Source organism: Panicum virgatum, chromosome 8K, assembly GCF_016808335.1.
Source record: "Panicum virgatum strain AP13 chromosome 8K, P.virgatum_v5, whole genome shotgun sequence".
Classification (NCBI taxonomy): Eukaryota; Viridiplantae; Streptophyta; class Magnoliopsida; order Poales; family Poaceae; genus Panicum; species Panicum virgatum.
Genome location: NC_053143.1, coordinates 6,755,939 through 6,782,590, shown reverse-complemented (window position 1 = coordinate 6,782,590; position 26,652 = coordinate 6,755,939). Strand labels below are relative to the sequence as shown.

General features: G+C 47.0%; 4 protein-coding genes and 1 pseudogene across 5 annotated transcripts; all 5 read left to right on the top strand.

Annotated features, from left to right (window-relative positions):
- The first annotated feature begins 1,306 nt into the window (after positions 1–1,306).
- On the top strand, positions 1,307–5,416 carry LOC120643751 (calcium-dependent protein kinase 24-like). Its single transcript, XM_039920223.1, has 8 exons — positions 1,307–1,922; positions 2,004–2,671; positions 3,216–3,359; positions 3,446–3,598; positions 3,739–3,854; positions 4,381–4,548; positions 4,629–4,853; positions 4,958–5,416. Exons 2-8 carry the CDS (start codon positions 2,077–2,079, stop codon positions 5,087–5,089), a joined length of 1,533 nt encoding a protein of 510 aa, XP_039776157.1. The 5' UTR covers positions 1,307–1,922; positions 2,004–2,076; the 3' UTR covers positions 5,090–5,416.
- A 7,206-nt stretch (positions 5,417–12,622) lies between these two features.
- On the top strand, positions 12,623–14,413 carry LOC120643750 (G-type lectin S-receptor-like serine/threonine-protein kinase B120). Of its 2 annotated transcripts, XM_039920221.1 has the most exons (5): positions 12,771–13,165; positions 13,270–13,402; positions 13,510–13,699; positions 13,824–14,081; positions 14,285–14,413. In XM_039920221.1, the coding sequence occupies exons 2-5, from the start codon at positions 13,392–13,394 to the stop codon at positions 14,324–14,326; spliced, it is 501 nt and encodes a 166-aa protein (XP_039776155.1). In that variant the 5' UTR covers positions 12,771–13,165; positions 13,270–13,391; the 3' UTR covers positions 14,327–14,413. The 2 variants fall into 2 exon arrangements, with proteins under 2 accessions (XP_039776156.1, XP_039776155.1); XM_039920222.1 differs by lacking the exons at positions 13,510–13,699; positions 13,824–14,081; positions 14,285–14,413 and having other exon boundaries at positions 12,623–13,165; positions 13,273–13,400.
- Positions 14,414–14,865: 452 nt separating this feature from the next.
- Positions 14,866–17,669, top strand: LOC120643749 (annotated as a pseudogene).
- A 1,858-nt stretch (positions 17,670–19,527) lies between these two features.
- Positions 19,528–22,120, top strand: LOC120643747 (integrator complex subunit 3-like). The gene is made up of 2 exons (XM_039920219.1): positions 19,528–21,431; positions 21,645–22,120. The coding sequence occupies exon 1, from the start codon at positions 19,594–19,596 to the stop codon at positions 21,073–21,075; it is 1,482 nt and encodes a 493-aa protein (XP_039776153.1). The 5' UTR covers positions 19,528–19,593; the 3' UTR covers positions 21,076–21,431; positions 21,645–22,120.
- Positions 22,121–22,854: 734 nt separating this feature from the next.
- On the top strand, positions 22,855–25,554 carry LOC120643748 (fructose-bisphosphate aldolase, chloroplastic-like). Its single transcript, XM_039920220.1, has 6 exons — positions 22,855–23,131; positions 23,876–24,145; positions 24,248–24,357; positions 24,443–24,533; positions 24,642–24,911; positions 25,011–25,554. Exons 1-6 carry the CDS (start codon positions 22,985–22,987, stop codon positions 25,287–25,289), a joined length of 1,167 nt encoding a protein of 388 aa, XP_039776154.1. The 5' UTR covers positions 22,855–22,984; the 3' UTR covers positions 25,290–25,554.
- The last annotated feature ends 1,098 nt before the right edge of the window (positions 25,555–26,652 follow it).

Below are 26,652 nucleotides of genomic sequence, written 5' to 3'. Positions count from 1 at the left end.
ACTTAGTTGTCATGCAATATGTTTTTTTATGACCACACGAGAGATGGTTAAGGTCCACCTAGGGAAGTGTCAATGGCAAAATTTTTTAGATCACACAGTATAACTCCGACACTTACAACGCACGCACACTCACACTTCTATGAACACACGTACGCAAACTCTATGAGCATCTTCGAAGACAGAGCCGGCAAATCCTCGAGATTGACAAAGTCACAACAGTCAATGGCAAAGCTCCACTTAAGAGGAAAACTTCACAATAAATCCTATACCTACATTTACCCGAGCCAATTTCTTTTCTACATACTACAAGTACTTCATGAGAAGATAGGTGCTTACTTTGTTTTTACATGGAAACCGTGACACTATTTTAAAGTATCGTGTCCTATTTGGGCAAACTCCGGTGCGGATTTTTGACCATGTGTTCTAGTACACTTCTAGAGCTTTGACCGTGCAAAACCCAAGATAAAAGATTAGAATTTTTTTTGGGTTGGGGGTGGGGGAGGGGGGGGGGGGTTGCGCTAAATCCAGTTTCTAGCTTATGACTCCTTGAAGTAAGAACTAAGAAGCAACAGAGTTTTATATCTTGTACTGTGCTTGGAACTTTTATTTAACTCTAACTACAATCATGGCTAAACAGCACCTAACAGTTAAGTTTTATAAAACTATAGACACGTCAATCTTATTTTAAAGAGGAAAAATATGAAAATCACCATAAGGAAAATAAAAAAATCACCATAAGTATCTATCACTGGATTTTAAATTTTCCCGCAAGCTACTTTGGTGTAAATGCTCACCTCAACCTGATCCTGCTAAAAGTAACCTGTTGCATGCGCACATTTTCACCTAATCACCTCGTTTTCATCAATTTGGAATTGTAGATACTGTATTTATGAAAGTTTAAAAGTTGTAGAAGCGTAATCCAATCAACAAGCCTAATCCAAGCACAATGCACCCCTACATCGACGGAAATACTAGTAGTGGAATTGGCGAAGTGTATTCATAGTGGTGTGGATTTTTGGGATAAAGCTGAGTATGTGCACTTGCACCAAAAACAGCTTACAATACAAGTGAACCCCAAACTAATTAAAATTTTGCAAATTCTATGTTCTAAAGTGATCTTATGGTATTTTATTTTATTTTATTGAAATTTATCATTATTTTCAACGGTTAGTAGGATAGAAACAGAATTCAAAATATTTGGTAATTGTTTTTGCAACATTTTTGACCGGGCATGGACCTGCGTGCGATTTACAATTTACGAAAGGGGAAAAGTTAAGAAAGGACAAAATGGTGTCATCGTCGTCGTCTCCTTCCTCCCTCCTTCCTTCCTGGTCGCCCATGGAGGATTCCTTAGATACGACCTAGGTGCCCTGCCCAGGCATTCCCCTCCCCCTCCGCCAACGCACCCTCGGTTTCCCCCATTCCCATCCCCGAATCGCGAATCGAAAGGTAGATATTTCGGTTGTAATCGTCATCATCTCCTCACGCCCTATTGGAAGCCGCCTCCCCCCGCAAAATTCCTATAAAAAAATGGGTGGAGCCATCACCCACGCCGCCAAGATCCTGTCATCTTGCGCGGCCAGCTCGTAGCTCCACGCCGGATTAGATAAAGCGGCCAATCTTTTGCCCAGCTCGTCCCCCCCTTTTTTTTCTTTTGGCAGGGTTGCATCTTCCCCCATGTGACACCTGAGAAAGTGAGAGCACCGATTTCCTTCCCCTTATCGCTGTTGTTTCTTGTTTCTGCTCGTGGGTTCGTCATAGATAAACCTCCCATAAAGCTTGGTTTCTCGGCTCTCGATCTCACCGGCAGGGTTGGCTTGCTTTCCCCGCTCCAAGACCCCTAGCTTCCCCGGTTCTTTTGCCGCCAACCCGCGGAAATCCCTGGGCGAGGCGCAGAAATTTGCAGCGAGGGATTTTCCGAGGTGAATTTGTTTCCACTTTTGACAGGTTCTTGGTCGCCGTGCCCCCAAATTTCTCACTTTTTTTCGTTTTCTTGGTTCAAGAAGAGGTTTTCCTTCCCTGCTGCGGCGGCCTCTGTAGGATTCTTGATCCGGGGAGCGCACCTGTGGCGCGCCAATGCAGCCGGACCCGACCGGGAACGCCAATGCCAAGGCGAAGCTGCCGCAGCCGGTGACGGCGCCGGCGCCGTCGTCGGGGCGGCCTGCGTCCGTGCTGCCGTACAAGACGGCGAACGTGCGGGACCACTACCGCATCGGCAAGAAACTGGGGCAGGGGCAGTTCGGCACCACCTACCAGTGCGTGGGCAAGGCCGACGGCGCCGAGTACGCGTGCAAGTCCATTCCCAAGCGCAAGCTCCTGTGCCGGGAGGACTACGAGGACGTCTACCGCGAGATCCAGATCATGCACCACCTCTCCGAGCACCCCAACGTCGTCCGCATCCGCGGCGCCTATGAGGACGCGCTCTTCGTGCACATCGTCATGGAGCTCTGTGCCGGCGGCGAGCTCTTCGACCGCATCGTCGCCAAGGGCCACTACAGCGAGCGCGAGGCAGCAAAGCTCATCAAGACGATTGTTGGGGTGGTGGAGGGGTGCCACTCGCTTGGTGTCATGCACCGGGACCTCAAGCCGGAGAACTTTCTCTTTGCCAGCACCTCTGAGGAAGCCCCGCTCAAGGCCACTGACTTTGGGCTCTCCATGTTCTACAAGCCCGGTATGCTGATTCCTTTGCTTTTACATTGCTCAATTTGGTAGGCCAACTATTGCTGGTTTTGTTGCTATCGGCAGTCCTGATGCAAATTATTAGGCTAATTGCTGTGTTAGAATGATATCTATGAGTTTGTTGAAACAATGATACTTGATGCCATGTCAAGGTCAAGTCCTATGGACTTGGCAGTAGTGCTTTCCGCTCGTTGTTCGTTTTGATGGAATGAGTGAAGTTCCCAGTTTCATTTTGGAATGGGAGTGAGTTACTGAAATTGCTGATAGAAGTTTTCAAGATGCCAGCTGTGGTTAGGAGATGATGTAAAACCAGAATGTAGACTTTATATGTACTACCTCCCCTATAGATGATCTGGCTGTTGTATTGTTCCTAATGTAGTGCATAATGATTTATGAGTTTTTATTTTTATGTGTTTGGTACAATGGTACTTGCATTCAAAATTGTACACAGTTTGACTCTTGTGCTGCTAGGATGCTCTCTGTGTCCCTTGGGCTAAGTTTATTGATGATGCAAGCTGTCTTTTCCATTTCCTCAGGTGATAAATTCAGTGATGTTGTTGGGAGCCCCTACTATGTTGCACCAGAGGTACTACAGAAATGCTATGGTCCAGAAGCTGATGTATGGAGCGCAGGGGTGATTCTGTACATTTTGCTTTGTGGTGTCCCCCCATTTTGGGCAGGTAAATATTTGCCATTTTTTTAGAATTAGTATTTGTCATTCAAACCCGTTTGACTCTGCAAATTCTCGAATATGTTTTCTCCTCAGAAACTGAAGCGGGAATCTTCAGGCAGATTCTGCGAGGCAAACTTGATTTTGAATCTGAACCCTGGCCAAGTATCTCTGATAGTGCTAAGGATCTGGTCCGTAATATGCTTACTCGGGATCCTAAAAAGAGATTTAGTGCTCATGAGGTTCTTTGTAAGTACACCCTTCTCCTCATCTCTCTCATGTAGTTTGGGTGTAGTTCCGTAGGTACTTGTCCTGTGTGGCTGCCACATGAGTCATGACTACATAGGATATGCATTTTTATTAACTCATAATGGTGTTGTCTGTGCCAGGTCACCCATGGATCGTTGATGATGCTGTGGCACCTGATAGACCTATTGATTCTGCTGTTTTGTCAAGGTTGAAGCATTTTTCGGCAATGAACAAGCTCAAGAAGATGGCATTGAGGGTAAGGATTACTTATCCCTACTTAATGTGATAGCTGATTCTGCATATTGTTCTGTTTTATGTTTTTGTAATACTACATTAATGCCTTAATTATTAATGTTTCTTATAGGTTACTGCTAACTGTACCTTTATTTCTTGATATACCAAAGCCAATTCCACATGACTATTTTCCCACTCAGTTTAAAATAATCTTACTGTTAACTGTAGTAGTTCCTGAAGTGCGATCACTAGGAACATGGCTCTTTATTCTGTACCAAATGCAATTCTAGTAGAGGGTACAGGGATGAACATCAAATCATATCTCTGATGGCCTGACCTCACGACTATTGACACCCCTGCTTTCTTTTCTGTGCCACAATGCTCACTAGTTCCATCCAGATTGTTTATAGAAAATATGCATTAATGTTTTTGTTCAGATTCATATTGTCAAAGCAGAACATTGGATATTGAAATATTATGTTTCGAATTATCTTGTACTGTGGTCATCTTAAAAGTATTAATACTGTGGGTATCTTTTCAATATGCAGGTTATTGCTGAAAGCCTGTCTGAGGAAGAGATTGGAGGCCTCAAGGAGCTGTTCAAAATGATTGATACAGACAATAGTGGCACTATAACATTTGATGAGCTGAAAGATGGCTTGAAAAGGGTAGGCTCAGAATTAACAGAGACTGAAATCCAGGCTCTAATGGAAGCAGTAAGCACTTCAATCTTCACTAAGTTCATAATTCTTTGCAGTTATGTTCTGCCTGTTGACACATATGTGATTTGTTTCAGGCTGATATTGACAACAACGGTACAATTGACTACGGTGAATTCATTGCAGCTACGTTGCACATGAATAAGCTGGAGAGGGAGGAAAACTTGGTTTCAGCATTCTCATTTTTTGACAAAGATGGAAGTGGCTTTATAACCATTGATGAGCTGTCACAAGCATGCCGTGAATTTGGTCTTGATGATGTTCACCTTGAGGATATGATTAAAGATATTGACCAGAACAATGTTAGTCCATTTTATGTCTACTCTCGTCATCTCCATGTTTTAGTTGCATTCATAAATCTTGGTTTTGATGGTTCAGAAGTTAATTTCTATGATTTTCACTTTAGGATGGACAAATTGACTACAGCGAGTTCACGGCAATGATGAGGAAGGGCAATGCTGGTGCAACAGGAAGGAGAACCATGAGGAACAGCTTGCACTTGAATCTTGGCGAGCTCTTGAACCCCAGCAAAACCTAGCTTATGCAGGAAGGCCTTGCCGGGTACATTCGTCTGAAGTTTTGGCGCGTCATCGACTTGCTATCAACTGGTCTAGTATGAGATGTTGAGTGGCTGTCCTGTGGTATTATTGAGGTGCTGGAGGATTTTCGTAGTACTGGTGGTATCAGCTAGAGAAGAGAGATGGTACAATGTGGTTACTGCTTATATGTATTACTGTTGATGTAGATTGAACATAGTCTAAAATCTTCCCTAGAAGTACAACTTCGCTGTTAAGTTTCAATTTAGGTCGGTATTAAATGACACTTTCTAGCTCTAAATTCCTCACTATCTAACTATTTTTTGACACCTCTTTTTCCCTCTTTCCTGTAGACTATTTGCCATATTCGTCATAAAATTAGTAGAATGGGCATACTGGAAATAATGAGTACAAACGAAAATTGGTAACAGTTGGTGAATAGGATATGTAGTCAAATAATTCAATAGCCATCTGCATCTTAAAAAAAAGTAATGATATCTGTCTTTCCTTTTCTTCTACGATTTGTGTATTAGATTTAATTCTTGTTAGATGATACATGACTTCATAAACTATTTACTGTGGTAATTTAATTTTACTTGTCCTACTCCCTCCGTCCCATAATAAGTGCATTTTTAGAGTTTAAAATTTGTCCCAAAATAAGTGCACATCTATGAGTGGGACCACCTAACTTTAGTTCTTTTTTTTCCTACTTTCTCTCCTCCAAAAGTGCATGATTACATCTTTATAATGGTATTATGTCATTTCTCTAACATTGATCTCTTCCAAAGCTTTAGAAGTGCACTTATTTTGAGATGGAGTATGTATTTTCATATGCCAAAAGCTCCAAATCTGCAAAAACAGTTGTAAACTTCTGAATTATTTTTTGTAGTACAAGGTATAATGTTTAACTATGGCCCAATAAAATTTGAATGGAGAGAAAAAAAATCTGCTCATTAAATGAGATTAAAGAAACAAACCTAACCGCTGAGTAAATCTATACCTATTCCTAAAGCGATTAAGGGCCTTAAGTTTTAATTTGATCTGTCTTGTGTCATTGAAAGATGGGCCTTAGATAGGCCTTAGTCCATCTCTTATGCAAATCGGACTAGCCCTCCGCTCATAACTTGATCATGTGCGAATTGATCTTAGATCAGTTGGTTAGGTCCCTTATGGTGAAACCTATCCACCCGGGTTGTCCTCGACTTGGCACGGGTGCTCGCACTTTCTTGGATTTATTCCAGGATTTTCCGGCATTATGCATTAAGTGGTAAGCGACGTTCCTGTCGACAACGAGGCGCCAATGGTGACTTCGGGAATCTCCAGATTTGCCGGTCCAGTCCTTCGGAGGTGCTCATATGGGTATGATTCGTGTACGTATGTTCATAGGAGTGAGTGTGCGTGCATGTTGTGAGCGTCTGCATTGTACTGTACTAAAAAAAATAACTCGATCATATAGATTCTTTAAAATTAACATACGGATAATTGTATGTATCCGATACATATCCATCTTGTATACTTGATAGGTGGGCCTTAGTCCATCCGTACGCGAATCGGACTAGCCCTTCGTCCATGACTCACGTAGGTCCCTACAAATTAATATACTAGCAACTATACATACTTACATCAACTCTGTACGTAGCAACGCACGAGGTATAATTGCCTTGTCAATGCATAAATGGATGTTTCCTAAACTTGTTATCTATGTGGGCTAGTAAAAAGGCCCACTGAAAAGGAGCACCCGCAATGGGCCATCAGGTATGGCCCACGAAGAAATTTGGTCCATCCACCACCATGTGCAAGCGGTTTTTTTATTTTTTATTTTCTTTTTTAAAAAAATATATTTTCGTTTTCAAAATTTACAGGAATATACCCCGGCCGCCCCGCTGCCGGACGGCCGGGACCTGGTCGCCCCGCTGCGGGGCGGCAGGGGTTTTTCTGCAAAAATTTTCGCGGAGAATTTGAGCTGAAGCCCCCTGAAAGACCGGTCGCCCAACAGCGGGGCGGCCGGCCCACTAGGCCGCCCGGCAGCGGCCAGCGGGGCAACCGCCTCCCCCGGCCCTATATAAAGGGTTGGCTGCCCCCCAACCCCTCGTTTGCCCCACTAAAAATCCAGAAAAAAAGAAAAGAGAGGGAGGGAGGGAGAGCAGGGGTGAGGGAGAGGTAAAGCGGCGAAGCTCTGTCAGATTTTCAAGCCGGCGACTGCAGGTAACCAAAATTTTCTACACTTTACAAATAGATTATGTTGTAATTATTTTTATTGACACAGTAGATTAGCAATCAGTTACTATAGTGAGTAAGGTCAAAACCAGATTTCTAGTTTAGGTGTAGTTACTTGTAGTGATTAGCGTTGACACAGTAGATTAGCAATCATTTTAATTAATGTTAGTAGTGATTAGTGTTAGATTAAGGATTTAGGTTCGGTTATGTATGGATATGTATTTGAACCAGATGGTAGCATGTAACAATATAATTTTATTATGTATGTATGTGTAGTTGAACCAATTGGTAGCATGTAACAATATAATTTCGTTATTGAGGCATCCCCTCATGAGAGAAGACTTAAATGTGATACAAACATCAGTCTCAGGAGGCTGATGACACATTTATTACATCAGATGGCTCATCACCGTACAACTCTACGCGGTAGTGAGCAGAGAAACACCACTATCGCGAGGATTACAATCCACACACACGCAACGATATTAAATATAAAAAGAAAGTCATCAGAGTCTTGCGCCATGCGGTATCTCCTGCGGGTGACCCTAATCCACAGGCAAGGCTGGGTGTAGGACGGTACCCTACTCAACGTCCTCTGGAACGAAGTCTGGGTCTTCCTCTGTAAAAATTAAGAATGTGGTGAGTACAAACGTACTCAGCAAGTCCAACCACACCCACGGAGGGGGTATAAACAGAATATAATGCACAGGGTAAATCAAGGATAAGACTAGGGTTTAATTTGCAGAAAGCAATATTTTATGCAAGGGTTCATTTGAAAGAAAGGATTTTCAAAATAAGTTTTTCTCGCACCGAGTAACACGAAGGGTTGATCCACACAGGATCTCAGTTTTTGACTGCTACCGGACTCCTCATCCGCCGTAGCACACGGCACAACTGCCGGACATATTTCCAAAACAACTCACGCCAACCCATCCCATAATAAACACTAGTTATGTCACTACACCGTAACTCGCCCAGTACCGTGGGCACGGCTATTCGAATAGATTCTTAACTTTGCAGAGGTGTGCAACTTTACACACAAGTGGGGTACCGCAACTCGATCACCTTAGTGTCGGTGCAGATCCCAACAAAGTCATTACCCACCTTAGCTAGACCTGACTAGCCACCACGGGATCCACCAAGGGGGTCATCGACCTTTCACCTAGGTTTAACCGGGGCATAAGTCACACGGAGCTTATCCCTTCTCCTTAGTCACCCGTTGCTCTCAGCTCTCCTGATGGCTATCAGACTAACTAGTGGGATTTATGCTATGCCGTTGCCCATACAACGGTCGAGTGGTTTGCACGATATTGAAGTTAGGTGAGATGTCACACCAACTCGGTCCTTAGTGGTGACAAGATGAATATCTCCCTTCCTTGCTCTGCCACACAGGCACAAGCACACCACACGGCAAATCACACAGAAATGCCATCCATCCCGTCTAGACTTATCTTTCAAAAATCCACTTTTATCTCTTCCCACACACTCACACATTTTCCTTTTATAAAACAGGTTGTATTGAGTATAAGATCCTAAGCGTTCTAGCAGCGATTAACGTCCAAACAAAATCAGACATTAATCTAGTTGGTTAAGAAATGGTTATAACAAATCAAGGGGTGGCTATCCAACCGTGTTTTCAACAAGTAAAACATATGCAGTTTTGTAAAGCAGGCCAATAGGTTGTGTTTATAAAAACTAGGACAAAACATGCATCAAAGGGCGGGATTGAACTTGCCGTCTTCAAGGCCTTCGGGGAGGTCCTGGTCGAAGCACTGTCCTTCGGGCTCGGGGTCGCGGAACTGGTCCTCGTTTGCTGGCTCGCAGTATTGCTCGTCAACGGGCTCTCCTTTGTTCAAATCGTGGTCTACGACGCATATAAACAAACACACAATCAAGAAAAAAATACAAATTTTATCGTTAAGCTCGGATCGGAAATAATTAAGATATGGAGTTCAGAGTAATATTTGTGGGCGGTTTCCTAATGGCATGGACGAAACTATGTCATGAGAGGCTTGGTAAAGTTTTAGGTAGATCCGAAGTCGTTTGGCGCATGAAATGATAGGTTATATAGAGGTTTAGGGGGTTAAATAAGGGTCCAGAGACTTGTTTGTAATTATATTTAAGAAGGCAGGGGCTTAGTTTGTATTTTAGAAACTATTTGGGTCATATTAAAAAGGGTCAGGGGTTTATTTAAATATGTTGCATAGTGGAAAGGTTTGTTTGTGAATATTATAAAGGATATGGTGTTATTTGAAAAAAACCAAAGGGTGGAAGGGTTCTTAATTAAATAGAATAGAAGGGAGGGGGTTATGGGCAAAAATGCCTTGTCTCCCTCCTCCCCTCGCGCTGAGGAACAGGGGAGGGGGACGGTGCTCACCAGCGGCGGCCAATCCGGCCGTCCAGGGCCATGGCGACAGCCGGGAGTGAGGGAAAAGGAGGAGGGAGGTGCGGTGGGTCGTTTCTCCCACTTAATTTGGGCGGAGGTGGTCTGTGGAGGTGCAACCACAGTGGCGGGCGGCGGCCGGCTCTGGGGTTTGTGGTGGCGGCACTGCGGGGATCGACGGCGGCTGGGGTTAGGGGAGAAAGGGAGAGGGAGGTGAGGAGGTCATATTCCCCTCCTTACCTTGAGCAGAGATGGTGCAAGGAGCGGCTCCGCGGTGGCTGGCAAGGGGCGGCGGCTATGGCTCTGGGTGGCAGCGCTGGGGAGCTGGCGAGGGAGTTAGCGGCGGCGGTGAGGTTCGTGGTGGTGAAGGGCGACGCGGGTGGCTCTTTTATAGGCAAAATGAGGCGGTGGAGCGGTGGTGGTCGGTGGGCCGGCGAGCGGTGCGGGGCGCACTGGTGACGCGACGCCTCGGGCAGGCGGTGAGCGGCGCAGGCGGCGCTGTGCGAGCACATGGAGATGGCAGCGGTGGTGGCGGGGCGAGCAGTGCACGCGCGTGGGCGTGCACAGGGGCGGTCCACGTGGGCGGGGCCGGGAGCAGAAGCTGGCGTCGAGCGGGGTGGCGCGAGCGGCTCTGCGGCGGCGCGAGCAGCGGGGTTGTGTCGCGGCGTGGGCAGGCGCGCACGTGGGACAAAGCAGGGGAGGAGAGTGTGCGGGCGCGTGTGCGCTGGCGACGGCGAGCTATGCAGCGCCGCGCGGCGGAGCAGAGCGGGTCAGCGGCGAGCGGCGCGGCGCTTGCACGTGGGGAGCAAGGGCGAGCGGGACCGGGGTGGCCAGCGGTGATGGCTGTGCTGCGCGCGGTGTGGGCATGGCGGGGCATGCAGCGGGCCGGTGTCGCGGCGCGGCGAGCTCGGGCGTGCGTGCGTGCGGGCGCATGCGTGGGAGGCAGGGCGTGTGCGCGGCCCGGAAGTGTGTGTGCGCGCGCGTGCGCGTGGCGGTGTCGCGATTCGGCGAGCGTGCGCGTGTGCCGCGGCGGTGCGCACGGCGCGCGCAGCGGCGGTGCGCGAGCTGGGCAGTTGCTTCGGGCGTGCGGGCAGGGAGCGGGGCTCGGGTGCACGCGGCAGGGAGGAGAGGCTCGCGCGCGAGGGAAGCGGCAGGGGGAGTGTGGGTCGAGCGGCGTTCGGGCGTGCAGCACGGGAGAGGAGGGGGAGAGAGCCGGGCCAGGCGCGCGCGGCAGGGAGGGGAAAGGAGAGAGGAGGAAAGAAAAGAAAAGAAGAGAAAGGGAAAAGAAAAATGGGGAAAAGAAAAGGAGAATGGAAAAAAAGAGAGGAGAGAGAGGGAGAGATTCTCTCGGCGGCGATCGCGGGGTGCGCGGGCTAGGGGAGGCGTGCGCGGCATGGCGCGCGGGTCAGGGGAGGCAGCGGCGGTGCGTGAGCTGGGCAGGGGCTTCGGCGTGCGGGCAGGGAGCGGGGCTCGGGTGCACGCGGCAGGGAGGAGAGGCGCGCGCGGGGGAAGCGGCAGGGGGAGCGTGGGTAGAGCGGCGTTCGGGCGTGCAGCACGGGAGAGGAGGGGGAGAGAGCCGGGCCAGGCGCGCGCGGCAGGGAGGGGAAAGGAGAGAAGAGGAAAGAAAAGAAGAGAAAGGGAAAAGAAAAATGGGAAAAAGAAAAGGAGAATGGAAAAAAAAAGAGGAGAGAGAGGGTGAGATTCTCTCGGCGGCGATCGCGGGGTGTGCGGGCCAGGGGAGGCGTGCGCGGCATGGCGCGCGGGTCAGGGGAGGCAGCGGCGCGTGCGGCCGGCGATAATCGCGGTCGGCGGTCGCGCATGGCGACAGGCCGCCGAGAGGCACGGGATGGGACGACGGCGAGGAAAGAGAGAGCGAGGTACGTTCGACGAAAAAAAATGACGGAAACGACGAATGGGATCGGGTGTTGGAAATTGGGTGTTCGGGATAGAGAGAAAAAAAATTCCGGGAGTTAGGGTTCAGGGTTTTAGGGGGATTTTGAGCTCAACGATGAAAAGAATTTTGAAAAAAAATTTAGCGTGTGATTTATTTTGGTGGATTTTTTTCGAGATGTCACAGTTATGTAGACATATAGTGTTATACGATGATACTATTTAATTTAGATGTGTGTGATTGAATTGCATTGTTTTGATCTTACGTGGTAGGTATGGCTGGGGTTACTCTTGTGTTGCTGGACTCAACAATAGACTCGGGTCACCGGTCCTTTCTTGCTGTGGTTCATTTGTACGGAATTGCATTCACCTATTTAACATTGCTTAAATTTTTTTTTGTGATCCGTAGGGTGATCTCAAGACAACGACGAGGCATCCTTCGACGACTTTACACGGTTGTTTGCTACGCCTGCCCAGGACAATGATCCCAGCTTGCATACACCTCTGGCTCAGTTACGCCGTCCTGGCAGAGACGTGAGGCCACCGGACCGTCATAGCTACCCTACAGATCACGTACACGCACAACGTAAGAGAGGTCGGCACGGTAGGGGTGGTTAGTTGTTTCCACTTGTTTCTCTATTGTTATTATGGACCTGTCGCCTTGATTTTCATATTTTGTACTCAAACTTCGTTTATGCTACCTTGCAATGCAAGCACACTTTTGCAGTAACAATGTACTGTTAGACCATTATATATTATATGAATAGTATTACGACAAACCGAGAATTTTTTTCTGAATTTTTGGTGAACCAAACGAGTGCCGGCTGCCTCTGGGAGGCGGTCGCCCCGCTGCCGGGCGACCGGTCCTCTAGGGGCCTCAGCGCAAATTCTCAGCTAAAATTTTTGCAGAAAACCCCCTGCCGTCCCGCAGCGGGGCGACCAGGTCCCGGCCGGGTATATTTCTGTAAATTTCGAAATAAAAATATATTTTTATAAAAAATATAAAAATAAAAAACCGCCCATGTGCAAGACAGCAAGAGCCCTACGGAAATCTTCTTCCCCAATCCAATGCCGCCGCCGCCGCCGTCGTCTTCCCCTCCCCCGCGCCTCCTCGCCGGCGGCGACCATCTCCCGGCCCCGACCTCCGCCCTCCTCTCCCTCCCCTTTCCCCTCCTGCCCCCACACCCGCGCGCCCGCCTCCTCCTCGCCGCCTCCGAGCTCGCCCGCGCGGCGGCGCCGGGGTTCGGGACCCTCCTCCGCCGCCTGCCGTTCCCAGGCGACGCCCGCCTGCTCGAGCTTTTCGCCGAGCACGCCTCCTTCCTCGCCGACGAAGAGCCGCAGCTCCTCGCCTCCGCCGTCTTCGCCTTCCTCCGCCTCCTCGCCAGGAACCGTCTCGCTCCGGCCCCGAGCAGCGCTGAGTGCAATGACTGCGAAGAGTGCAAGAGCGCCAAGAGCCTCGAAAAATGCTGGGGACGTGGCGCGGCGGGCAGGCAGGCCGCCGGAGGGTCACCGGCCGGCGAGTGAGGTGGGGTGGTCGTGGGTCGCCCATGGTTTCCTGTCCGTCCAGTTCCTAACTGCAATAAAAAAGGTTACGTGAAACGAATCTTCATACTAGTTCTTACTGACTACCGCTCGGAACAGCGCTACCTTGGTACTGCCCTGCCCTGAAACTCCATCCCTTGCAAGTTGCAGCAGGTTTGCAACTGCAGCCGTGACCTGGCTGCGTTGACCATGCTTTCTTAATTGTTCGGATCTGGAGTCTTCCTCACCAACCCTTTGCAGTCGGAAGCCTTGCACATCCTCCTGCTGATGAGATGTTCAACCGGTAAGTCTAGCAACGGCATGCATTTTGGCCAAGACGGCTTCAATGCAAGTTTGTGTGGGCAAGTAAAGCAAGGTCTTTTATTTATTTATATGCTTCTAAACCTGTAGGTTTTTTCAACCTAGAACTCGCAAGAATGCTTTGTCGCCGTATTATTTGGATTTTGGTATGCTGGAGAAGAAGCTAGAGGATCCACTTGCGACGCCGATGTGTTTGCCACTCATCTTTCTGAAATGTATCACACGTGATTTCTCCAAGGAGCAAGAACTTGGAAGAGGCGCGATTGGAGTGGTATACAAGGTACATATTTGCCCCCCCCCCCCCCCACCAACAAACATCCACCCCAAAAAAGAAATCCATTTTTGCAATGTGCTTAGCAATAACGGTACCAAATGATCAGTACTGAGAATACGAGCCTGAGCAGGGCATTCTTCAAAACGGGAAGACGATTGCTGTGAAGAAACTTTCCCGGCCCTTAGAAGAGGATCAATTCCAGAATGAAGTTACTTATCTTATCGGGGTGAAGCATGAAAATGTGGTACAACTCCTAGGCTATTGTGCTGAAACACAGAGCGAAGTACTGGTTCAAGAAAACCCACCTATCTGGGCTGAGAAACGAGACAGGCTGATCTGCTTCGAGTATCTAAACAACAAGAGCCTTGATGAGTACATTTCCGGTATGGTAATGTCGTTTGTGCTAATAATGTGTTTCATCCACCGTCCACTTTGTGTTACCATATGTTGCATAAACATAGCTATATATATTGTGTGAATTTGTGCCATTAACTATTACATATATATAATGCTATGTAGAGCCATTATATATCGTACCATAAACTTAAGGTGGATGATCTCACATATCTATCATTTGATCTGTTCCTACAGCTGAGTCTTGTGGGCTGGAGTGGCCCAAGAGATTTGCGATAATTAAGGGAATATGCTATGGTTTGGATTACCTTCATGAGGAATGCAATATTGTTCATTTGGATCTTGAACCCCGGAATATATTGATGGACGACAACATGGTGCCAAAAATTGCAGATTTTGGCATGGCGAGACTCTTCGGCCAACAAGAGTTTCGTGCTGTCACTGAGAATTGCAGGGGGACATTGTGAGGAAGAAATTAATCTCTAAATAATTACATTATTACTTCTTCGAATTAATAAATCAGATTGCATTATTATTGTCTTATATATATAATGCAGTGGATACATGACACCAGAATACCTGATGGATGGGTTGATAACAACCAAGTCAGATATGTTCAGTTTGGGCGTTATAATCATGGAATTACTGATAGGATCCAGAGACTATCCTCAGAGTAGTGAAGCACCTTTTGGTGACTTCATCAAGAACGTGAGTGGAAACAGTTCAGCGTGGCATTACTTTGAACACTCCCCCCCCCCCCCCCTACATTCTGGCAAAATTACTCTGTCATATTTAATTTATTTACTATCAATAATTAGGTGGTTGAAAAATGGAGGAACAGGCTCGCAAAGACATGGACAGTAGACATACCCTACTCGGCATACATTCAGCAAATAAACGCATGCACTGTGATAGGACTAAGATGTGTTGACTCTGACCCCATGAAGAGGCCTGCTGCATGGGATATAATCGAAATGCTTAATGCAACAGAGTGAGGACACGTCCTATGGCCAAGTCATAGGCTTCGCTTCTTCCTGCACAAAGCGGCCCTATTACCGGCATGACGAGGTAATAATTATCATGCGTGGCTCTTAAATCGTTATGTTCACATCATCAGCTGACTTGACATGATTCTGTTTCCTGCAGACCGGCTCGAGCTATCAGTACTTGTTCAGTAAGAGGATGAAGCTGTTGCATCCGTCCTCAGGTTCTGCGGCTTCCGTGCTGCCGTATGAGACGGCGAACGTGCGCGACCACTACCGCATCGGGAAGAAGCTGGGCCAGGGGCAGTGCGGTAGCGGCACCACGTACCAGTGCATGCGCAAGGCCGACGGCGCCGAGTACGCGTGCAAGTCCATCCCCAAGCGCAAGCTCCTGTACGTCTACTGCGAGATCCAGATCATGCACCACCTCTCGGATCACCCTAATGCCGTTTGCATCCACGGCGCATACGAGGACAAGCTCTTCGTGCACGTCGTCATGGAGCTCTGCACCGGCGGTGACCTCTTGGACCGCATTGTGTCCAAGCAGGGCCACTACAGCGAGCGCGGCGCCGCGCAGCTCATCAGGAAGGTCGTCGGGGTCGTTGACGGCTGCCACTCGCTCGGCGTTGTCCATGGGAACCTCAAACCCGAGAATCTCTGGTTTGCCAGCAGCGGTGAGGACGCCGCGCTCAAGGCCACTGACTTTGAGTTCTCTGAGTTCAACATGCCCGGTGTAGTACTTTTGCTTTTCTTTCCTTGGAATTTGGTTGCCAGTTTCTGGTAAGAAATGAAATCATCGATTATTATTGTTCCTATATTTCAATGCGTTTTTTCATAGAACGTTACTTGCCTGTGAAAATGTTTGTTTTTGTTTTGACTCCAATTTTGCTAGAAAGCTCTCAGTAATTCTTGCACTACTTCTATTGATGATTCAAGCTATTTCTTTCCATTTGCTCAGGTGATAAATTGTCTCGAATCAGTGGGAGCACCTATTATGTTGCACCGGAGGTGCTTCAGAAATGCTATGGGCCAGAAGCTGATATCTGGAGTGTTGGGGCGATTCTGTACATTTTGCTGTCTGGCGTCCCCCATTTTGGGCAGGTGAACCATTTCTAGCTCATTGCAACCATCAAATTCAAAGTATTGTCTCCATCTCTGAATTTTTCTCACTCTTCCTAGCTCTGCTCGTATATGCTTCTCTCAGAAACCGAAGAGGGAACCAAAAGCGAGATTCTACAAGGCAAAATTGACTTTGAATCTGATCCCTGGCCTAGCATCTCTGACGGCGCCAAGGATCTTATTCGTAATATGCTTACTCGGGATCCTAAGAAAAGATTTAGTGCTCATGAGGTTCTTTGTAAGTCCACCCTCCCTCGCTCCCCTCACCTTTCACAGCTAGTGTGGCATGGTGTTCCACATTGAATATGATTTTTTTTATTTGCTTATAACGGACTTGTATATGTCAGGTCACCCATGGATGGTTGATGATGCCGTTGCACCTGATAAGCCTACTGATTCTGCCGTTTTGTCAAGGCTGAAGCATTTTTCAGCAATGAACATGTTCACGAAGATGGTATTGAAGGTGTGGAGATTTACTGACTCCTGTTGAAACAATATTTGATTCTGCACTTTCAATTTTTTATGGTGTGGAGATATTTCTTTAAGCAACTCAACAGGACTCTGTTCGACACATAACGTGCATCATGCCACGGTTGTCTCAAAACATTTGACACAATCGTAAGAGTCTTTTCAATTTGCAGGTTATTGCTGAAAGCATGTCTGAAGAAAAGATTGGAGGCCTCAAGAAGCTGTTCGAGATGTTTGATACAGACAATAGTGAAACTATTACATTTGATGAGCTAAAAGATGGCTTGAAAAGGTTAGGCTCTGCATTGTCAGATAAAGAAATCCAGACGTTAATGGATGTGGTGAGGGTGCTTCTTTACTAGTTAAATCATAAATTCTCTGGGAAATGTAAATGATACTGATCTTTTGTCTTGTACTCTTGTCATACCTTTTCCCAGGCTGATATTGACAGCAGTGGAACCATCGACTGCTCTGAATTCATCGCAGCTACGTTGCACATGAATAAACTGGAGAGGGAGGAAAACTTGGTTTCAGCGTTCTCATTTTTCGACAAAGATGGAAGTGGCTTCGTAACCACGGACGAGCTGTCACAAGCATGCCGTGGACTTGGTGTCGATGTTGTTCACCTTGACGATACGGTTAAAGATATCGATCAAAACAATGTAAGTCGGTTCTATATTGTTCAGTATACACTTATCTCTGTATTTCAGTTTGCAGTAATTGTACGTTGGCTCTTGGTTTAGAGCTGTTTCGTCAGTTACTTAATTCCTCCTGCTTGGGGAGACTAATCAACTCCTATGTGATTTTCACCTCAGGATGGGCGAATCAGCTACCATGAGTTCGCCGCGATGATGAGGAAGGATATTAATGCTGGAAAACCATGAGGAGCAAAGCCTGCATTTGAATCTTGCCAACGCTTTAACCCTAGAAAAACCTAGCACTGCTTGGTACAATTTCCATTTTCGAAATTAAAAAAATAAAAATCTAGCGCTTATTGGAATGCCATGCATGCTGATCGCCTGGTATATTTCATGGCGTAAGTTCTGGAGGGATGCGTTGTCGATCGGCTGGACGTAGCAATGCATATTGACGAATTATAGGCACTTGAGTTCACATAGAGCCGCTACAGTAACCGACTGCTAGCTGCTACAGTACCGTATTCTCTCACAAAACACTATTAAATCAACTGCTATAGTAATAAACACCAAGAATAATCAGTAAAAAGAAAAAAAACTGTTGTCAGTTGATGAACTGGATATGTAGTTTGATAATTCAGTTTTCATGTTCATCTAAAAGGTTACAATTGTTTTGTAAAAGAAAAAAAGTTTTTTTTTTGGAGAAAGTTCAATTTACTCCTCTTAGCTAAAGTTTGGATAATCCCCTAAACTATAACTTGGTTCAATTTACCCCCTAAACTATGTTTTATAGTTTATTTTACCCCATAACATAATTTATCTTTTTTGTTTCTCCATACACAAGTTGAATTTTAATTTCAAATTTTGCAGGGTAGTAGTGGACATTACAATGCATATTTTGAAAAAGTATTATAATTTTCCCCATTATTTTCCATATAATTTTGAACTCTAATGATTAATTTATTATTAAATATCCTAAGCTATCAAAATAGTGATAAAAAATTATGATTTATTTTTCTAACATGTATTGAGGTGTGTACTATTGTGTTATAAAATTTCAACTTAAAACTCCACGTATGCATGGAGAAATGAAAAAGACAAATTACATTAGGGGGCAATTTGAACCAAATGATATAGTTTAGGGGGTAAAATGAACTAAATTATAATTTAGGGGGTTATCCAGACTTTGGCTATAGTTGAGGAGAGTAATTTAGACTTTTTTTTAGAAATGTGGAAGAATAAAGTTACAGTGTTAGGAAAAAGTCTTTTTTGTCTTCTTGAACTTTTGACCGAGTCTGCTTTTCCTCCCTGAACTTATAAACCGGCCGGCCAGCCTTCTCAGACTTTCAAAACCGGTCGCACGACCTCTTTGACCGGGTTTGAGGGCGGTTTTATTATTTTTCTTTTATGTTTATTTTAACTGAATTTTTGAAAAATCATACTAAATCATAAAAAAATTATAAAATAGAAAATTTAATTTTGTTGAACTCCACATGAGTAGATATATGTAGTGAATATATTATATGTTATACTTTAGTATAAATATTTTTTGATATCTTTAGATATATATTTTTCTATAATTAATTTATAGCTATAGTTTCCGTCATTCAATTATTGCGAAATTTTTATGGTGGGCTAATCATTATATGATTGAGCTGTAGTAAAAATTTTATAATTATTGGATCATGTATAATTAAGTTATCAATTTATCTAGGTTTATCTATAGATTCATCTATATTTTTCTATAGATTTATCTAGTTTATGTAAATAAATCTATAGATTAGTCATACATTATCCAATAATTATAAAAGTTTTACTACATCTCAGTCATATAATGATTAGCCCCCCATAAAAATTTCATCATAATTGGGCAACAAAAACTGTAGCTATAAATTAATTACAGAAAAGTATATATATATATATAGCAAAAAATTTGTACTAAAGCATACCATATAATATATTCACTGTGTATATCTATTCACGTGGAGTCCAACAAAATTAGATTTTCTATTTTATGATTTTTTATGATTTTTTAAAGATTTAGTTAAAATAAACATAAAAGAAAAATAGTAAAATCGCCCTCAAACCTGCTCAAGGACGTCGTGGGACCGGTTTTGGAAGTTCGAGGAGGCTGATCGGCCGGTTTTAAAGTTCAGAGAGGAAACTCAGCTCAAAGTTCAGGGAGGCAAAAATTTTTTTCCCTACTGTTATATATGTGTGGGCTGTACTTAAAGCCCGTTGAGGAATTAGCATCTGTAGTGTGGGCCTTAATAAAGGCCCACAAAGAAATTAGGTCCATCCTGCACGAGACGTCGAGCCCTATCCAAAAACTTCCTCCCCAATGCCGCCGCCGTCGCCGCCATCCCCGCCCCCGCGACTCCTCGCCGGCGGCGACCACCTCCCGGCCCCGACCTCCGCCACCTCCCCGGAGCACCCCTTCCTCTCCGCGCACCTCCTCCTCCCCTCCCCGTCTCCCTCCCCCGCCGACCTCTCCTCGCCGCACCTCCCGCACGCCCTCGCCTTCGCCTTCCTCACCCAACCCTCCCCGCTCCCGCGGCACCTCCTCGTCGCGCTCCACGCCGCCGGCGCCCGCTTCCCCGCCTTCTACCAGGCCTTCGCCTCCGCCCTCCTCTCCCTCCCCTTCCCCCTCCTCCTCCCACACCCGCGCGCGCGCCTCCTCCTCGCCGCCTCCGAGCTCGCCCGCGCGGCGGCGCCGGGGTTCGGGGCCCTCCTCGCCTCCCTCCTCCGCCGCGTGCCGTTCCCAGGCGACGCCCGCCTGCTCGATCTTTTCGCCGAGCACGCCTCCTCCCTCGCAGACGAAGAGCCGCAGCTTCTCGCCTCCGCCGTCCTCGCCTTCCTCCGCCTCCTCGCCAGGAACCGTCTCGCTCCGGCCCCGAGCAGCGCTGAGTGCAAGGGCTGCGAAGAGTGCAAGGGCGCCAAGAGCCTCGAAGAATGCAGGGGAAAGCTGGTGTCTTTCTGCGTCGCCATGCTGCGGGATCACTTCCAAGTGTGTGCACTGATAGGAAGGGACCTTGTGAGGTCGCTCCACGAACTGGCCCTCGTGCCGGAGTTCCAGCCGCTGTGGAGAGACTTGATGCCGGACCGTGTCGGTGATGTCTGCCGGATGAGCACGCCCGGTTGGTGCACGGCCTTGGCCATCACGGGCGAGATGGAGACGCAGCTCCTGTTCATGATGAACAATGTCAAGTGGGGGGATCAGAAGAGGTACCAGCTTTGGTTTGAGAGGAAGCACCTGATGGTACCCGGAGGGGTGGAGATGATCCCTGACATTGTGCGGTTCATATGCTGCGGGTACCACCCAACAAATGAGATCATGCATTCTGGTGTTATTGCCCGCTGGGCGGTCATAGGCTGGCTGCTGACGCTTTGCGGCAAAGGCTACGTGCTGGCGAATGCGAAGCTGGCGCTGTTCTATGACTGGTTGTTTTTTGAGGAGGGGAGTGGAAATGTCATGAATATTGAGCCTGCAATACTCCTGATGCTGAACTCGGTGTCAGAATATACGGAAATTACCAACATGCTGCTTGAGTTCTTGTTTCTTCTTATCGACAACTATGATGTAAGGAGGAAGGATGCAATTGCTTGCTGTGTGAGAAGTGCATTTGGGGTACTCGTGAAGAAACGGGTGATCCTATCGTTGGAGCCATTGACTTGTTGTGAGAAGATATCACCATTGCTGAGGCAGAAGCTTGTGGCCTTCTTAAGTAGTTCCAATCCTGGAGCAGCTGAAGATTCTTTTGGGAAACCAACTGCTGTAGTTTCTAAAGAAACAGAGTTGAAGAAGAGTGTTTGCTCAAGCTAGAAATCAATGGTTCTGTTATGTCGCAGTCCTTTATCTCAGAAATGAGCTCGGCACCAATTCAGCAGGGCTAGGCATCAGAAGAGGAATCACAATGCTCTCACAAATGAGAGGAAAGGTGTGAAGAAATCATTGGGAGCAGGAAGAAAAGGGATGTGGAGTATGCATTCATTCATTCATTCATTCATTCATCAAGGGCTGGCACTATATCTAGCATGTTGGTTCCTGATTTACATCTACAGAGACACATCGACCTAAGTTTGACACTATGTTTGCTACAATGGAAGCCAACCTCATCCACATTCAACTCATATTTCCACCGTATTCGGCATGAATTGGCTGCCTGCTTGATCTATGAAGTATGAACTTTTGAGTTTGCTCAAACCATGATGTCTTCAATCCATGCCAAAGAGTTATCATGTACGTGAATATAACCGGAAGGTCCCGGGTTCGAGCCCCAGCCTCTGCACATTTGTGTGGGTAAGGCTTGGGGCTTAAAAACAACCCTTCCCCAGACCCCGCACAGTGCGGGAAGCCTACGGCACTGGGTACTGGTTGAATGGTTTCTCCAGGGATGACTACATATCTCGAAGATGCAACTTTTTGCTTCTTGTGTCATGTTTCACATTAGTCCCAGACGCGAACAACCGGAATACAGCAGAAAAATTGTTCTTCGTGCTAAATTACCGACATCTGTAATTGACTGAAGAAGCTGTGATGAGCTATTGGATAGGAGATGCTTCCAGCTATGTGTTCAGTTCCAAGGTTTGCCTGTGTAAAAAAAAGCACCATGCACAGCGTCTTGGTCATCGTGGAACTTTTGTTTTGTATTAGTATTATTCATTTTCTTTTTACAAAATGGTTCTATACGCAACAGGTGTTTGTATGGAAAAAAGGTGTTTCTATGGATGAACTCAGGAAGCAGTTCATCCGATTTAATTTTATGTAATCTGAAATGCTTTTCAGATAAAATTATGTGCTTGTAAATATTCTGTTGCTGTTCAGCTTTTGTGATTTAATAGTAAAATCCCATTCATTGTACTTGTTAGTTTGTTTCTTTCCCTTTCATTGAGTTCAGTAGGTGCCGTGAAGCCAATCTGATCTCTGCTGATAAAGTTTTTTTGTCCAACTGCCAGAATTTCATTTTCTCCCTTTTTAATCTTCAGCATTTTCAAACTACTTATACTATGCAAGATATGATATTTGTACCTTCTGCCTTCTCCCAGCTGGTTTGTTGATTTTTGCAGTGTGGCATTACGTAATGTCAGAGCACTCTGTAAGTCGAGGAGGAGGAGGAGGGGGAGGGGGGGGGGTGGCATTTCCCATGGAAATCATCATAAATCAGGTGTCACCAGAAATGATCTTCAAGAATGATATGTTGCTATATGGTTGGAATCCTTCTGATGGCATCTTTGGCAGGGAGTTGTTCAAATTAGTGGTGGATGTCCCTGCTGCTGCTAGGCCCAAGAAGCAGCAACATTGTCTCAGGAAGAGAACTAGAAGGATGTGTGTCACAGAAGGGACCCTGCATGCAACAGCGACTCACAGCAGGAGTTTTTGATCACCAAGATACTGGCTGGAGAATCTGGTATTTCCCTGGAATAAATGACAAGGGGACAATTCCAAGGATGCAGTATATCACTATCAGGGCATCTCCACCGTTGGAAGAGAGGAGAAAATATCTGCCAGAGCCAGGACAAAAGAGAGGTTGGCAAGAGGATTGCATGCAGCAACCAAACCTCAGCCATTCATATCCAGAAGGCTAGCCTCCACCTCACAACTCATATCCCTTGTGTGCCTCCAGGTGCATCACCTTATATGTCAGCTGCTTCACCACTTCTCAGCCCCGAAGGAAAGACTGACAAGAGAGGGTAGCGCTTGATCTCCTTGTTTGTCTTCAGAACCAGAAGCAATGGCGTCTGCTACTCTCCTCAAGTCGTCTTTCCTTAACAAGAAGGCTGAATGGGGCGCCACGCGCCAGGTTGCTGCTCCCAGGCCGGTGACTGTTTCCATGGTTGTCCGTGCTAGCGCCTACGCTGATGAGCTTGTCCAAACCGCAGTATGATTTCTAAACACCAGCAGTATATTCTGCACTTTTTTCCATGGGGATGATGAATGCTGGTTTTATGGTTATTAACTTGCAGAAGCTTGTTTGTATAAATGGAAAATGATGTAATGTCAAGATAGATATAAGCAGTGTCTTGGTACCCTTGCATACAGATCCAACTTGGATGAACAATCACCCTAAAATTCCGCTTCAATACTAAATTTGATGATTCATTAGGAAAAGGCAACCCATTTGGCTCTTTTGATCCCAATATTACTTGATTATGCTGACACACTAGTCTAAACCTACATTTTCACATTTATCACTGGTTTAGGAAATTTGGCATCCTATTTTACATCTACACAAGAAGGAAAAAAAAAATAAAGGAAAAAAGATTGCCTAAAAAACTTGGGAAACTCACAACACGAGATGAATTTGTAAACTAGACATCTCTGCATCGTTACATGACACAGGTTGATACCAGTAGCTGTAACTCTAGGCCAAGACGCATTAAAAGCCACACGGAATTTGGACGACTCATCTATTTCAATTGCATTTTAGATAATTTGAAAGGTCCTGCTTAAGGTCCACGATACACCTGAAAGATCCGTAATTTGTAAAACTTGCTATGGTCTCAAACTTTTTAAAGCACATTTCATCAGCTTAGAAATGTTTTTCTTTTCTATTGAGAAAGGGAACTTTAGATGATCATATCAATTACGGTTCAGAATATCACAAGTTTTATTCTTGCTGCAGAAAACCATCGCATCACCAGGAAGGGGTATCCTTGCCATGGATGAGTCAAACGCTACCTGCGGCAAGAGGCTTGCCTCCATTGGCCTTGAGAACACTGAGGCCAACCGGCAGGCTTACAGGACCCTCCTTATCAGTGCTCCAGGCCTGGGACAGTACATCTCTGGTGCTATCCTCTTCGAGGAGACCCTCTACCAGTCAACTGTTGATGGCAAGAAGATTGTTGACATCCTTGTTGAGCAGGGAATCGTGCCTGGTATCAAGGTTGACAAGGTATTTAGTCGACTCAAACTGACACATGACATTTTCTGTGAATTCTACTCTATTTCAAGATGGAAGCCAATTGCATTCCTCTAAATTTATGCTCAATCTCAGGGTCTTGTGCCACTTGCTGGCTCCAACGACGAGTCATGGTGCCAAGGTCTTGATGGCCTCGCTTCACGCGAAGCAGCCTACTATGAGGCTGGTGCCCGCTTCGCCAAATGGTGAGAAACGTGCCCCTGCATTGGCAGTTACTTTCTGTTATGTGACATAGATCCCATGTATGTATGACATGAAATTCTGTCACAGGCGCACTGTTGTCAGCATCCCCAACGGTCCATCTGCACTTGCCGTGAAGGAAGCTGCCTGGGGCCTTGCCCGCTATGCCGCCATTTCTCAGGTATCCTGCCATTTTCAACAGCCAGAAACTCTCAAGTCTCAACACTAGAAGACATTGGCTTCCTTTCAACATGCATGTGTATAAACATCTTATCTCTGGATATGCTAGGAAAACGGCCTGGTGCCAATTGTGGAGCCTGAAATCCTTCTTGACGGTGAGCACGGCATCGAGAGGACCTTCGAGGTCGCACAGAAGGTGTGGGCTGAGACCTTCTACTACATGGCTGAGAACAATGTGATGTTCGAGGGCATCCTCCTCAAGCCCAGTATGGTCACCCCTGGTGCTGAGTGCGAGGACAGGGCCACCCCTGAGCAAGTCGCGGACTACACCCTCAAGCTCCTCCACAGAAGGATCCCTCCTGCCGTCCCCGGCATCATGGTATGCAACATTTTCCCTCTTGCTGTACATATTGTCCAAGAAATGGAGACCATGTTCTGACCGAAATTGTTTTCCTGTTGTGCAAAAAAAAAAATGCAGTTCCTGTCTGGTGGGCAGTCTGAGGTCGAGGCGACCCAGAACCTGAACGCCATGAACCAGGGCCCCAACCCGTGGCATGTGTCCTTCTCCTACGCCAGGGCTCTCCAGAACACCTGCCTCAAGACGTGGGCCGGCCGGCCCGAGAACGTGAAGGCGGCGCAGGACGCGCTGCTCCTCCGCGCCAAGGCCAACTCCCTGGCGCAGCTCGGCAAGTACACCAGCGACGGCGAGGCCGCCGAGGCCAGCGAGGGCATGTTCGTCAAGAACTACGTCTACTAAGTAGACGACGATGCTCGCTCGCTGCTAGTACCTGCTACCTGGAGGGCACCGTAGGCAGTGTGCCATTACAGATTCAGACGATAGAAAGAAAAAAAAAGGACACTGCAGTTTTACTATCCTAGATAGGGTGTGTGTAATGGTTATTGTATTTTCGCATGCTTTTCTAGAGCGTTGTGACCTTGCCTGCCTCTCTGTATTTTACCGACAAAACTCGACTAGTAGAAATCTTTGTGACCTGTGGATTTGGTTACTACAAAGTTTTGCACATTATTGTCTCACTACTAGCCATCACTTTCCGGTACCAGCCGTTCGTCCGCTCGGCTCCGTCGCCTTCACCCTCCTACCTCCACCTTCGACGACGACGAGCCGGCGCTGCGCAAACCAATCAAGCCCGGCCGCCTCCTCCGATCCATCGCCATCACCGTCGCCCTCGCCGCCTCCTCCGAGATGGCGATGCAAACCAAGCCCTCGACGCCGTGGTTGCCCTCGACGTCGCCTCCCCCGAGCTGTCGCCGTCCTAGTTTCCTTTCCTGTCCTCGGCCGGCGATCCGCCAGGCTGCGCCACACACCTCCCCCCGCATTCTCCTCCACTCGCGCGGATCGATTCTGGATGAGAAGATAGTGAGTGCTGTCGTTTCACTAGGGATGGTATGAACGATAGCAACAGGTGCCTTGTACTTGGAGTTGCTGAAGCCTTGTACTAATGGTACACTTGCAGCGGCAGTGGGGCCCGGCTGCAGCGGCGTGGCCCGGCGTCGGCGTCTCCAGCGCGGCTGCGCGTGCCGGTGGCTTAGCTCTGTTGAAGATCCAGCCATTTTGCAACATGCTTTAATCCATAAAAACGATGTAATAGATACTAACATGAACATGAGCATCTTATCATAAGCATAAGCATTCTCTACTACTAAATATAGCAACAAGTAGCATAGCGCTAATGAAATGCTTAACCAGAGAGGATGTAGGTTTATACCCTTGGGTGGACTCAGTGCTGGTGCTCGCGGCATGAGCTCCACCAGAACCACCATTCTCGGAGTTGGCGCCGGCAGCCGTGCCCGCAGCCCCCCTCGTCTGCACTACCATGGCAGCGACGGTTGGGGAAGTGGCGTTTGTCGGTGAAGACCGGGAGGAGCAGTCGCACCTGAAGGGGCGCTCCCCCAAAAACTTGATCGCCCGCCTACCCGTGCAGGTACGCTTGACGGACGGAGTTCCGGAGGCCTGCTCGCCGGAGATCACTTGTGCAAAAGCTTAGCACAAGTCTGGGAAGGGTGGCAAGGGAAGTGAAGTGTGTCCCGTACGCCAGACATGCCCCCTAGCCATGTTCCAGATCTACCCGTTACTCGGATGAACCTGGCGGCTAGGGTTT